This window comes from Nipponia nippon, unplaced genomic scaffold (assembly GCF_047370975.1).
Source record: "Nipponia nippon isolate SJK-2023a ecotype South Korea unplaced genomic scaffold, ASM4737097v1 scaffold_1, whole genome shotgun sequence".
Classification (NCBI taxonomy): Eukaryota; Metazoa; Chordata; class Aves; order Pelecaniformes; family Threskiornithidae; genus Nipponia; species Nipponia nippon.
Genome location: NW_028262290.1, coordinates 116,823,175 through 116,838,089, shown reverse-complemented (window position 1 = coordinate 116,838,089; position 14,915 = coordinate 116,823,175). Strand labels below are relative to the sequence as shown.

The window sequence follows — 14,915 nt, the reverse complement described above, 5'->3', positions numbered from 1 at the left end:
TTTTTTGGTTTTGTTTTTAAAACATGAATCTGAATAAATAAGGCAAAAGAGAATAAGGGAAAACTGGAAAGAAGAGACTAGACCTGATAGAGACATGCAGAAAAGAAATATTTAGGAGTGGCAATGGCACTTGCCACAGTAATTGTCCACATTTCTTACAGGTTTATTGTGATGATACTAATAATTTATCCATTTCCCTCAATAGTTTCATGAAGGAATATGTCCAGAAAAGATTTCATTCAGAAAAAATATAACACATTCCAGTAGTATTTTCCTGACCCCAAAGAAAAGCTAGTCTTACAATTCATCTTACTATTGTCTAGCTGAAAGACAAGATTTAAAGACAGGTTTCAAAGCTGCAACACGTCAGAATAAGCAACTGAGCTAATTTCACTCCCAAGCAAAGCTTCATCCCAATTGCTAGTTCTGGAATAGCTCCTTTAAACCTAAGTAAGTTATTTTCTCATTTTTACCTATTAAAGTTGAAGACAGTTTCTGTAAATCTTGCTGTATTTTTGACCTTTGCAGCACCTGTAACATTATTTCCACAGTCCAGTTAAATTTCTTAAAAGTAAATAAATAAACAATTATTTTAGTCAGTTTTAAATTCTTGCAATTGGACTTTCCTTTGTTACACATTTCCCGAATGCTACTCGGTGCAACCTGCTGAAAACTGGAGATGCAGTCAATATTACTGTACTTTAGAAATCATCAATTTCCCTTTATTTACAGCTTTCCTCAGGCACGTTCAATAGCCTTCTGAATCAACACCTAATAGTCTATAACCTATTAGTAACCAAAGCACAATTTTATCAGTAAAGGGGGAAGAGAAGGATAGCCAGGGTCTCCAGACTTCATGACAAGGCAACACCTAAAACAGGATTCAAGATTAAATAGCAAGATAAAAAAACCCTACGTAGCTGTTATTGTTCTTCAACATTTGTACTATGTCATTGCTTTAGGCCACACTGTTTGGGCCACACTGCACTGTGCCCAGCGCTGAAATGTTAACAAGTTATGTGTCTTCTGGGCAGAGGGAAGGAAAAAAGCATAGAAAGGACACAGGCGTGCTTTGTTGAAGAAATTAAACACTCAATTTCTGACAATTTAAACACATTATAGGTTGACTCAGTAGCTGTAACACAGAAACTGATGGGAATGCTCCTCTGTTTTAGCACAGAGTACAATATGCCTACCTCAGCACAAGTGTTTTGCTCTCCTATGAAATGCTAGAAGTAGAGCCGAGAAGGGCAGTAACTTCTGAAGCAATCAAGATCTCTGGTAAATGAATGAGTACTCCTGTAGAAAGTCTCCCTATCCAGACACTGATCAAAATGAAATTAGGTAGTTCACTTAAAATAGTAATAACAAAAAAAAAAAAAAAAAATTAATGGCTTGAAGAGAATTTTTACTTGATGCCTGGTAAATCTGTGAGCCACAAGAGAGACTCATCATCTGTATCAAAAGTTATGGTTTATTTAACTGTTGTAGCCTGTCTGAATTTAGACCTCATCTTTGGCCTAACATTTCACTCTGTTGCTTAAGTTGCCCTTTAAAGAAGCTACCACTTCAAATATTTTCCTGAAGTATAAACACCACTATTCACCTTTTAAAATGTTCTGTAACTCAACAGCTAGTCTTTGCTCAGTAGGCCTGGTTTCATTACTGTCTTCATTACCTAGGCTCTAGAAGTCATTTTATTTCTTTCTTCAGAAATTTCCTTTGCTTGTACATCAAGTATCTACTCTCAATAGCACCAGTATTTTTTTTATTTTTTAACGCCCTATTTTTAAACCAATATATTTAATATGAAAACACATTATATTTAGAATCCACTATCCATAAATTACAGTAATATGACTAGTATTATCAATGCATTTAAGTTCAGAAAAATGAGGAAAAAAGGACCATCATTTTACTGTCTGTAGCTAAGTCAATCAAACAACTGATATCCACTGAGGAAGAAACCATTTGTGGCATTTCCAATACTTAATTCATTCACACAGAAACACTTAAAGAGTTTAATGATTTCATTTTTCAAACTATCTATTACATCACAGCAAAGATAAGAGAAGCAGACATAAGGACCATGTTCATTCACCTTTAACATATATCACATGTGTATGTGATAGTGAAGGGCCATGTGATACGTATCATATAATAATAAGAAGGTTTACAAACCATGAGCTTAAATTATGAGTTACTAGTAGAGGCTGACAGTGACAAATTTGCTTCTATCATCAGAGAAATTTTAGTAGCAAATGCTCTCATAACTTCTTAGTGTGGCCAATTGCTGTGTGTTAAACTCAATTTGTATATTGAAAATGCAAAATGGCAGGGCAGATTCACAAATAAAACACAGGTCCTAGAAGCAGAAAGTGTAATATGAACACAGAGCAGGTAAGATGTAGAGAGATTTCTTTTTCTAAATTTACTTTAAATTCCTGTAGTTCAGCAATTAGAAAATAATATTTATCTTTGAACCCAAAAACATGCACATGACAGCACAGAATAAAAGGGGCTGCCAGTGGCCTTTGAGCTCACTGACCAACCTGTTCCCTACCTCACATATTCAGAAGTGGAGATTAAGAAATTATGGCAAATTATCTTTAATTTACTCTCAAGGCTGCAGCTTCATTGTAGGTGACAAAACCTGTGGTTTTAAGAGGACAGACTCTACTCAAACTGGACTTCTTACAAGATGCTAAAAACCTCACATCAGTTCTGGAAAATCTGAATTGTCTGGTATTTAGCTAGGCAGCTTTAATAGCTGCCATTGGTCCTCTTCTTTTGTGAGAACATCATCTAATCCCAAAATAATACATACTGCCTGCTTCCCTCATTGTTTCTGAATAGTTTGCAAAGATCAACTCAACACCACAATGAGATTTTAGACAAAAACAATCTACACAGAAGTGCTTTTGGCCTTTAAGTTCAATAGCAAACCTCATATTGTATAAGTTGATTGACCAAAGAACTTTTAGCAGGTCAACGCACAAAACAATCCATAATGATAAAAAGATATTTCGTCAAATAATATCTAGTTTGAAGAAAGTCAGTTTCTTCTGCAGGCTGTTAAGAGCTTTGTTCTACATCTTCATCCCTTCTCCTCACCTTTCCTCAGGCTCCAGCTGTCCATAATGTTTGAAGGCTTTTAAGTGTTTCTCAGTTGAAGAGAGGAATTTTCACGTTGATTAAATACATGCAAAGCCGTACCAGAGACATTTTAAACCAGTAACCATTAAAATCTTGTTGCCTCTACTCCATATAGCTGTGAAACTCCTTTGAGTTTTAAATTGTAGTTACTACTTGTAAGAATCTACAGGCAGAGCTGGTTTTCAAAAGGCTCTTTCAAGTTAAGCACTGTTCTCTCCTGCTGTCGCTACAGAAGCGTATTTTGATGAAGGAGCTGGGAAAGGAAAGAACACACCAAACCCAAAACACAATTCTTTAAAACTAAGCTACTTTTATAAACACAATATACAGAGTGGAATTTCTGATTCGGGTGAATACTACAGCAGAACACCTTCAGCTCTGAAGGCATTTCAGACACCTGAAATGATCCAATTATAGCTTACTTGCTCATTAGTATTTACTACAGTAAGACCTTATTAAAAATAACATATAACAGTAAGGAAAAATTCCTCATATTTAATAGGCAACAAAGATGAAAATCAACCCTGCAAGGCAAATATCCAATGAGTCACGTGATGGAGTCTTGCAACATCTGTCAAAGAAAATCCTTACTAGACTTTAAATTTCTCTTAGGCTGTTGGCAATTCTAATGCTTGTTTCAAAACGCACCTTTTTTAAAAAAAAAGAAAAAAAAAAAGAAAAAACTTGTAATATTAGCAATAGTCTGGAATAATCAAAGATGTTTCAAAGCAAATAAGGATATCAACTGAAACACCAAAGGATTTTTTTTTCTTATGTAACTTGTTCTTAAAAACAAATGGAAACTGACTCCAAAAGCAACCAACACTTTTGGATGCCAGATTAAACGTATCTGGAAATCTTCTTAGTGGAGCGGTGTTTCACATCTAACGAAAACAACAACAACCACCACCACCCACAAGTTCCCCAGAACTGAGCACCAAAAATTCCTTGACACTTTAAAAATGTCACTTAGAAATAGGAAGACAAAAACTTAGTCGTAGTTATTATTCTAGAATATTAAAAAAAATCAAGTGCAGTTATCACTCCAGAATCTATGCTGGTTTTGAGAAAGTAACTGTTTGTCATATATTTGCAGCTTTGTTTTTTAAGTAAGAAATGCTCCAAGTTGCATACTTCTTCCTTGCACTATTTTTTTTTATTCACATCAGTGTTGAACCTTTCTGTATTTATCCGTTGTCTGAGTAGAAACTGTGTCTTTTCATACAGCCCTTGGCTTGTTTACACATTCCCTCCCTCTCCCACTCAGTTGTTTCACTGTCCCACTGTTCTTTTACTGCTATTAGCAACAGTACGTGCACTTTATAGACAAAACACTACTCAGAAACTATGTTAATCACTGGGAGTAGCATATGACCTTACCATGAAAAGAAGCTTTGCACTGCTTTGGTTCAGAACAGTAATCGAATTCCAGCTCACGGTATCTGTCCTTCCTCTCTCAGGCACAGTGAGTAAAGCCATTTCCCAAACCAATGTGCCCACCAACTGCTAATGACGGAAGAGGAGGGGTGTGGAGCAATTACGGGGAAAGGAGCCAGTGCAGGCGCAGTCGGCATGTCAAAAAAAACAGGCCCAAAGAAGAACAGAAAAGGGAACAAATGATGCATTTCTATTTCCCAGAAAAAACTTCTGCTTCTATCTCTATTTTTTTTCCCCAGGAAACAGCTCTGAATGGTGCAAAGCACCACAGTTACATCCTGCCCAGTTTCTAGGCCAGTGTAGCAATTGCTTTATTACCATCATTCACAGGACTCTCTCGGTTTAAAATGCCTCCTCCCTCCTACCGGGGAAAGGAAAATCAAAAATACACATCAGAAATGCATATGCACTACAATTATATACACAAATTTTAAATCAAGCTAACATCTCAAGCATCACTACAGCCTCTGTACCTTTAATATGTCCAATCTTTTTTCCAGTCAAAAGTAAAATATTAAAGCTGTATAGCACCCACATTTTACAGAAACTACTAATCAGATTAAAGACTTAGGAAGGCAGCCTTCCCTCAGAAGAACATCAGGGAATGGAAAATAATTGTTCTTGTGCTCTAGGACCATGCATTCACTAATGAAGTATTTTGAAAGAAGACAAAACCCATAATTTGATACGCATATGCAGTAAGATATAAGGATAATTCCTATTCATAAACCAGTCACATATGCTTTATCATCTGAAATCTGACAAGTGCTTAAAGTCATGAAACATCATTACATTGTATGCCATTTAAATAAAAATCCACTAATAAATAAAGAAGTAGATTTATCTCATTCATTATATGATTCAAAATAGCATACTTACTATATACTAGTGCAACAAATGTGTGCACGAAATATGTCCTCTTACAAAGCTGATTATATGCTTTTAGATAGCCCTCAAATACCTTATGTCTGGTACTGCAATGTGTTTGGTACATCTTAAGAAAACCTATGTCTAATCTTTGCTTCAAGGCCCCTCATAGTTTTAGGCAGATAATTTTGTCCTTATTCCAATCACCTTGTTCAACTGGGAGCAAGACAGTCCCTGACTTTGGAAATAACAAAATAGCATAGCACAGACTGACAACAAGGTGAGAAAGCACTGATGGAAGCCGCTGAATTACAAACCCTGAAGAGAACGCACAACGCGATGTGCCACGGTGCAATTCTGTTAGCAACCTCCTAAACACCCTAATCTGGTTATCAACGGATAAGGGCAGAAATGTATTATCCTCTCCAAGGAACAAGACATCCAGAGCGAGGAACGGTTCCTGACTGGTTTTCCTCAGCAGCCTCAACTTGCAGGTCCAACACAGACCTACATTCACACAAATACGTGAAATGCCTTTAAGACTGAGATAGTGCATGCTTTCCCACTGGCACGCATTCAGTACAGTAGAAGTAACAGTCCAATTGTCTGCTGGGCCACAAACAGTACTATTTTTTTTCCTTCTACATTCTTCCAACAGAAGATTGGAGAGCTTGAGACAGTTAACATGGGGGCAAACAGAAAATCTGGCTCTTCCCTTTAATCTTTACTTGAGAAATCAGATTAAGACTCAACTGTTAAGCACCATGTTTTATTTACATTTCTGCTTGTGCTCAAGAAAACTGAAAAAAAAATCCAAAAGGTTACAATAAACCAGTGTCTTGCGTTCAAGACAAAATGTTGAAATTACCACCTCTATACAGCATTTCCAAACATATTCTGTGCAATTTTGTAACATATCTGGGCTGATTAAGTGAGCAAACCAAATAAAATAAATAAAAAAATCTGTTCTCTGAAGTATCTGCACACCACCTTCCAGAAAATCAGCACAGTCTCACAAATAGTAAGTTAAACGTACATACTGGCCACAACAAAGTGCTATTTTGTGAAGTACAGACATTTCTCAAAGGCTACAGAATCACTAACCTTAAACCAGATCGTTTCTTCTATGTTGCATACATTAGGAGGATGTACAGGCTATTTGCAAAACAAAAGACCATGGCAAAACCTACGTTAAATTCAGAAAAAAAGATGAAAAAGTTTTCTTAGTAGTAACTAAGGTTTTGGCTTCCCTAGCAGTTTTATAACACAACGTCAGAGGACTGAATTCCTTGTAAATGTCATAAGCGGTAGTTTTAAGAGAGACCGACAGCTACATAATCATCCTACACACTGTTAATTGTATCTGGCGTTATTGCTCAAAGCTCCTACACAGAATGTCAGCTGACTGCCTGAACAGTACTTTGTTCTTAGTGCCTTTGTTAATGACGAATTAAATTATACAGAAGAGAGCTCCACAACCACCCTCACTTTATAAACCTCGACCATTTCAGAACCACAAAAATCCTATGGCTTTGCCTAGGGAATAGTTATTTCTTAACATGCTACAACTTGCATCCTTCATCTGCAAGTTACCACAATCCATGTTTACACCATGGAGAACTGTGTTGCTTCACAGGAAGGAAACAAAGATGAAGAAAAACATTCCTAGAAAAAAAATCTCAACAAGAAAGAGCTTACTAGACGTTCAGTTCTACAAAGACGACGACTTCCCTTGCACCTTGCAGATGACAAACAAAAATACAAACATCAAAGAACCGCCCAACTGGTTTTTTTTTTTAAACTACACAGTCCAGCGCTAATTTCACTGCTCTGGTCACAGTGGTTATCTCTTTCAGCCTCTAACACGTCAAAGAACTAAGTGAAAACACATACATCTCAGGACGCCTTAAGAAAAGGTCTTTCTCAGGACTCTTACTACTAATGTTTTAGCAAATTCAGATAAAAGATTCACCTTAATCAAAGTACGTGATCTTTATAAAACCATCTTCCTTAGTGTTATTTAAAACTATACGTATAATCATTTGTAAAAGCACAGCCCTCCTACTACATTTCTAAACTTTCTGCAAGTCCAATGAACGCTTCCCAAGTTCCTCTGAAAATAACAACGCATATATAGAAATTCATCAAGTTATGCAGCTCAAAGAACCTGGGTGTCACACAAAACCAAGAGATGCGATGAAGATAAAACATACGTCCAGTTTTTAATCAAAACATAGCAATATAGCCTGTATTGCTTTACTGACCTACTTTCCATTGGTTTGTGTAACAGTACACTGTGCAGTGAAGGAAACGTAGTAACGTCCCATGTCTTCATTAAATATATATTCCTAGCCCTAGAAGCAAGGCAGTTCTTTTATGGCTACACTGAATTACTATAAATTTCCTCACAGAACAGCGCAGATTAACATATGCTTGTTTACAAAGCAGTAGAGTAAATCCAGTTTTATCTTACGGAGCTGGCTAACACAAGCAGCACTGGGACAAGAGGGGTAAACAGAATGCCAACATAAAAAATGCGGAGTGGAAACTGCCAGCGACGTAAATAATTAAGACCACGGGCCATCCCAGAAACCCGTGCACGGTTAAAACCCTAAGAAAGGACTAGAGCTGCCCTGCTCGGTGCTCCAGATGCCCTCCGGCTGCACGTACCACCCTGCAGCGGCCGGCTCCATCGGTGGCAGCGAAGCCCATCACGGTAAGGTGCCAACCTGCCATAGGGGAGGCTTAATACAGTCAAACCTCGCTTTGGGAGGCGGAAGAAGGGGAGCGGAGCCCGGCAGCGCCGCCGGCCCGCCTCCCCCCCTCACCGGAGAGCATCTCCCGGCCCGCCCCGGCGGGCCCCTCCGGCCACCCAGCGCCCTGACCGGCGAGACGGCACCGCTCCCCGGGCAGCCCCGCGCCTCCCCAGGGCTGCGAGCAACCCCCCACCCCCCGCCGCCGGACGGGGCAGCGGCGGCGCCCGGAGGCGCGCACTCACCGTCCCCCACAGCCATCATGCCGCGGCCGTGCCGCCGGAGGGCAGGCGGGGCGGCTGCCGGCTCCCTGCCGCAACAGCCGCCGCTACCGCCGCCCCGCTTCAAAATAGCAGTCCCGCCTCGCGCGGGAACCCGCTCCGCGCCTCGCCCGGCCCCGTCCCACCGGGGACTTTTACTGCGCTCCGCCCCCGCCGTCACGTGCCCCGCGGGGTCCCCGTCCTCCCCGTCGCCGCGCCCGTCAGGTGCCATTTCACCCCTCAGGTGGAGCTTTCCGCGCAGCTGCCCTCGTTCGTTCCACGAAAAGAGATCCACCGGCAAATGAATAAAATAAAACCACGGGAAGCAGAAGACAGCTCGTTGAAGAAGGGTGCTCTTTGACAGGACTTGCTGGAAATCCCCCTCGCAACTTTAAGAGAAGCAGCTTTTCAAAGCGTGCGCGCAGCATTGTGCAGTGGCATGGAAATGATAACGAAAACCCACCCAAAACCTGAACTTCTGTGTACAGTTTATTCCCCAATCAATGCTTTAAGTGACATACTGAAGGTAGAAGGAGCGCAATCCCATAAAGTGATAAAAGGGGGGGGGGGAAAAAAATACTTCCAATTTACCTCCTCTGGCCTAAGGAAAAGTTTAGGAGGCAGCGGGACGCACGCGCGTAACGCGTGGCGAGCTGCGCGGCGCCGGTAAGGCGCGCATTTCGCAGGAGCCGGGGCGCAGCTCCCCGTCGCAATGGTTCAAAAACCTCAGGCAAGTTCCTGAAAAACCGGTGGAAGCGTCAGCCTGCGGAGGCCCTTGGCTTCCCGACGGGCTTAAACTGACCGTCATGCCTCACTGGTCAGTAAATTTTCCTATTTAATGTTATAAACCAGCAAGAATAACAGCTGAAATTTAAAATAACGTGGCTATATTCCGACCATTCACACTAAGCAAGCAAAAGATAGAGGTAGCTCAAAAGCCCGTAAAATAATCATGGCAGCTATCACCAGCTCCCGTATTTCCCAAACGATATACATTCGTACACTGGTGAGCTCTGTCAGAGTATGTCGTCATTGTCTCCATAGTAACTATATTTCCAAAAAGAAAACAAAGGGAAATAAAAAACAAGAGCGTAATGTGGAAAAACAGATACACATTTGTGCTATGGATTTTTGCCTGTTTTTTTCTTTCAGGAGAACACTGAACTGTATCTTTATCACCCATAACACAGCTCCCCCACAACCGTGATACTAACATCACTGATCCTACCTGTCACATTTTACGCTTAGAAAGCTAACGCTATGAGGCATACCATTAAAATGGGAAAACTGCACGGGTTGAATAGAGATGCAGAATTTATATTCAGCTGAAATCACTCTGTCTCCTGAATGAGGCAAAGCAGAGAGCTCAATATTATTATTTTCCCCACTTTTAATTCCCTGTCTCAAAATTTACACTACTACCCAACACAGGAGTCTTTTTAAATTCTCTTGGAGAAAACAGTATTTACAAACCTCAGGCAGCAGAAACAAGGGCTTTTGCCGCTTTGAGATTGGCTGCCAGTTCTGTTTCCATAGAAATGAACATTCATTTGCTGAAAAATGGGGAGGTGCTTTAAAGAACCTTCTCCAGTTTGCAGGGATACACATATTTCTGGTGGAGTGAAAGGGCAAAACTAGCAGCACACGTAAGATTTTGCTTAACAAGCAAACATCCTGACATGATTGTCTTAACATGCAACGTCATTATGAATGTAAACAAACCGTAAGGTTTTCACAGCAGCTAATTCATTCACATAATTCACATTAAAGAAGTGAAGAAGTCTGTTTTTACTGCCCACTGCAGGGGGCAAGGGAAGATGGGGGAATGGGGGAAAAACAATTTGAAAAAAAAAAGAATCAAAGGTCAGTTGGAGAGGCACTTGCAGTGCGATAGTATTTAAGGCGGTAAGTCGCCCTCATCAAGCAAAAGCACTAAGACTCTTGCCCAGTCCCCTTGTTAGACACGGTGCCTTCTCATCTGTTGGCTTCTGAAACTCCTTGCTACATATCCTGCCCCAATTATTCCATCCATACTTGTTTCAGTATGCTTTTCACCTCATCCACCCTCCAAGAGGATCTGTCAGTCTCTAACAGTTACTCGTTGCCCTCCTCCTCTTTACAGTTTCATCAGGGACTGGATTCAATAAAGGAAAATGGTAACACAAGACTAAAGGGACTGTTCACGCTAGGTCCACTCTAACACAGTCACAGGGATAGCAAGATATTAAATCTACCAGCATGCATAAGACTGAGGTACAATATCTTTTCCTCCCCTCCCTGTATTTCTCCCACAGATATATAGATATATATATATATAAGCATACCAATACAACGTTTTTAAAATCTGTCACATGTTTAATCATGTTAGTACAAACTTTTTAAAAAATATGTTTGTTTTGATTATTAAAATACTACGGAAATCATTCTTGTATTCAGATTGTTTAAAACGTCAACCTTTGAGGGTTTTCTCCCCCCCCGCCCCCCCCAAGTACATGCTGAATAAAGAGACTGAACAACTGGCATAGGATTCTTTTACCAAACGATACTAAAGTCACACCTCTGGATTCTCAGAAACTAGGTCAACACAACAAAGATTTACTACCGCAGCAGTGTCACTCAGGACTATGAAGAAGCTGACGCTTTCCACAGTTGTACTGGCAAGCCCTTTCCTATCCGTCACATGCTGAAGAGAACCCCCATCAATACAGTTAGCTTATTTGGGAAAGTAACTCAATCTGGCAAAAAGCCATTCACTTTTGCTGGTAAAAAGCTCCACTAGAGAGCTGTGCCAGTCTCATTAAAGTCTGTTGAACAGTTTTTTGCCCCTTCACCCCTCTCTTTGAAACACAACCCTATTCCCCCCTACCTTCCCAAATCCTACTCCAAAATATCCAAAGCACTAAAAAAAATCCTCAACACTAACAGATGTATTTAGACATTAAAATCTGGCCTTTGTCCAGAGACGTTTGATAAAGCTCCTAAAAGAAAAGTTAGTAACAAGGCTACAGGAATTCAACAGCAACTTTCAGTCTACACATGCAAGCAGTAAATACAAACTGTCCTTCAGAGAATAATGAAGGACAAAGCCAAGATAAAGCTCTAACAATGGAAGAGTATCTTCTCAAAAACATTCAAACATTGTTTAGATGGATGCAAGAGATAAACTAGGTTCAAGCAAAATACTGAAACCAATGTATTAGAGGGATTCTCTCTCTATGGTACCAAAACAGAATCATAGTAACTTTTGCATAGAAATTGCCACCTACAAGACAAAATAAATGGTTTATGCTGCTGTAGATCAGCATTAATATCTGCATTTTACAGATGAGATAAAAACAGCTTGAAGAAAAATAAACAATCAACTCTCTTAAAATAGAGACAAAAAACTCAGAAGTGCTATGTAAACTACTCCAGCAATGTTGTATATACATTTTCATATCTATTTAAATTATTTCAATGCATTTATATTCCCTCATACAACTTTCTCCATTCTCCTGAGAACTACCAACAGAAAACAAACACATGTAAAATGCATCTTTGAACCTCTCAAACCTATGCAGCAGTATTAACTTTAAATGCAAAAGATAATGGTTTACCCTTCCACATTGAGTCAACTTACAATCTAACGTAACATTTATGTAAAACATTTTTCCCCTAAATTAGTATGTTTTCTTTTGGGTTTTTTAATATTAATCCTTCCAAATCTATTCATGTATTCTTTTAAGTCTTCAAGAATAGCAAAGTTTTATTTCAAAGCAGAATGCAGCATAGAAACTCTTACTACCTCAAAGAAAAGGTTGTAAAAACACATTCCTTTGAACCTACAGTCTCTTCTGTTTTCACACTAACAAGAAAAGGGCGAGAATATTTAAAATGAAAAGGTATATTTGAGTACATTAACAAATCATATGCATTCCCCAAAATATTTCTACTCTTGCATAGTTACACCTTTTAGATCTAGCAGAGCCTCCTTTTCAGTCAGCATACTTGCTTTGAAAGGAAAATGAACATCAGAGAACCCTCTCCTATAAAAAAAAAAAATCTACTGATTCCTTGCAGAAGACAGACAATGAAGCTTTCAAAACCAACTATATTAAAACCACTGCCACAAGACCTCCCTTGTTGTGCTGCTATGTAACGGGTTTTTTTTCTAAATTAGTTTTAAGTAAGGAAGTTATGGTTTTACTCTTTTATACTATAAAATACTATATCAAGGATGCAGTAGGGAGCAACAAGGATTCTCTGCACAACAGTTTTCTTTTCATGAAATACACCAAAAAATAAAGAGCTCAAATTCAGTACAGTAAAGACAAAGTCTTAACTTCAACATTTAAGTGTCTTTGAATGCTGTGATAACCTATTTCTGTAATTTGAAACTTCATATATTATAATCATTATTCATCATTTTAACTGAGAAGAAATCACATTCATTGCTAAATTATCGTTTTCTTTTAGAAACATACTGTAAGATAGGATAAAGGTTCATTCGATTTTATCCACCACCCCCTCCCCCCCCCCCCCCATGCATGAATACTTTGCAGGATTCTTGTATCCTCTACTGAGCACACATGTAACTTGTTAAAGACTCAGTGCTTGTTTCCATGCAGTTTCAACACCTTTCCCAACCGTATTCTGACTGCAGTCCAGAAAATACTTTCAGTAACACAGTATAAGTTTGTTTCACCAAATGTCTCATTTTCTTAGTACTTCCATGTGTTTCTAGTCATCCATCTCACATTGATAATGCTAGCATTAAGCATTTATCTTGTATTAATCTAAAGCTGATTATAAATATATGATGTCTCATACTCACCACTGATGCTACTTAAAATCATATTTCCAGAGTTTCTTACTTCATCAAATTTTGCAAAGATTGTTTGCAACCTGTAAAGAACAACAACAACAACATTTTTACATCTCTGAAATTCCCCCAGGTTACTGGTAAAAACAGAAATTATTACATTATCATCATATATAAAGCAGTAATACAGAATATACAAGAGATTAAGAGTATCTAGAAACAATTTCCAAAGGACTTTAGTTCTTTAGCTCTTTAGTTGAGCATCTTCACACAAATGCCCAGGAAACTAAGTCAACTTAGCAAAGAACAGAACTGAGCATCGTTATTAGCATGATTAAAAATAACTAAAATTCTACAGTTCAGGTTCAGTAATAGTATATATTGGGTTCAGATGACTGTGGTATTACTCTGTTTATACACAACACTAAAAGGCAACAATTTGAACTATGGAATGTCCATGTGGGAAAAAAAATAGGGATTACTATTTAATTTGTTCTGAGACAATTACTAGTTTTCCTCAAAATGTTTGTTCCTCAAAATTTCCTCAGTTTTGTTACAAAAATACTTTTGTAGTAGTTAGCACTTCCACAGGAAAAAAAAAAAAAAAGGAAATACTGTTTTCTAAACCTACTTTAGTTATGTTCAACAGGCATACCACTGATTTAAACTCTCACAATAGAACACACTGCAAGTGCTTAGCTACATGTAAATATATATATATATAAAAAAAAAAAACAACCAAACAAGAAAACCCCACAAACACCACACCATGCAAAAAAACCCTCTATTTGCAATCTAGTCCCACAAGGTAGAAAATGCTATTCAAGCCAGAAAGCTGGCAAAACACTTGAACAGCCATTTCTCATCACTTCTGCAGAAAACTCAATAAAAGCAGTGGAAGTATCTCACAGAAAAATACGTGACCCACACACTAGTGATGGGTTTGTACTGACACAATACACTGTTCAGCTGCAAACAATTGAGAACATTTTCTTACATTTCTCCAAAGACTTTTCTGCATTTTAGACTACTCGGAATACGGTAATATCTAACATGCACATGAATTTTTAGCTACAAGACTAGCAGGACTGAGTCCTGGCCTTAAATGCCCAGAGTTATGAACTACAAATCACATGATAATCTGCAACTCTCCAAACAGGTACAGTTCAGCTACATTACCAGTACTAAAGACTGTATTACCCTATTCAAAATTTGCTAAAAGAGCAAATACTGAAAGGCTGTTTTTACAACTCACAGTCCAAACTGTTTTAAGACAAACCAAGAAAAATGCATAAGAACAGGGCTTGGGCATGAAAATTTTCACAATACATAAAGGAGCAAAGTCAAGGACGCACAAAGATTTAACTTCAACATTTCCTTATGCACACACCACTTTTACTCAATGATCCGTGTAGAGAGGCTGTGCACTCTCGCATGCACAGTCTGCCTTCTCTGACACACTGCATACCCCTTTCATTCACTGGTACCTCATTTATCTAATAATGAAGAAGGTGATAAAATCATGAAATGCAGCGAGACATCAGTACAAAAAGCCTGAGCCTTTCCCCGCTCTTTCCACTGTTTGAGGACTCTCACAACGCGTTATTTTCACTTTCTAAATACTTCAAAGCAATCTGCTAC

The 14,915-nt window shown here is 38.8% G+C and overlaps 1 protein-coding gene across 34 annotated transcripts in view; it reads right to left on the bottom strand.

The window, feature by feature from the left end:
- Positions 1 to 14,915, bottom strand: part of CLASP2 (cytoplasmic linker associated protein 2) — a 155,474-nt gene that overhangs the window by 101,766 nt on the left and 38,793 nt on the right. For 33 of the 34 annotated variants that reach the window (XM_087768310.1, XM_087768331.1, XM_087768312.1 and 30 more), the window contains one exon: positions 13,287 to 13,357. In XM_087768310.1, coding sequence (XP_087624436.1) covers positions 13,287 to 13,357 — 71 coding nt within the window. Of the gene's footprint in view, positions 1 to 8,458; positions 8,616 to 13,286; positions 13,358 to 14,915 lie in introns of those variants that run through there. The other variant, XM_087768562.1, reaches the window with a different exon arrangement.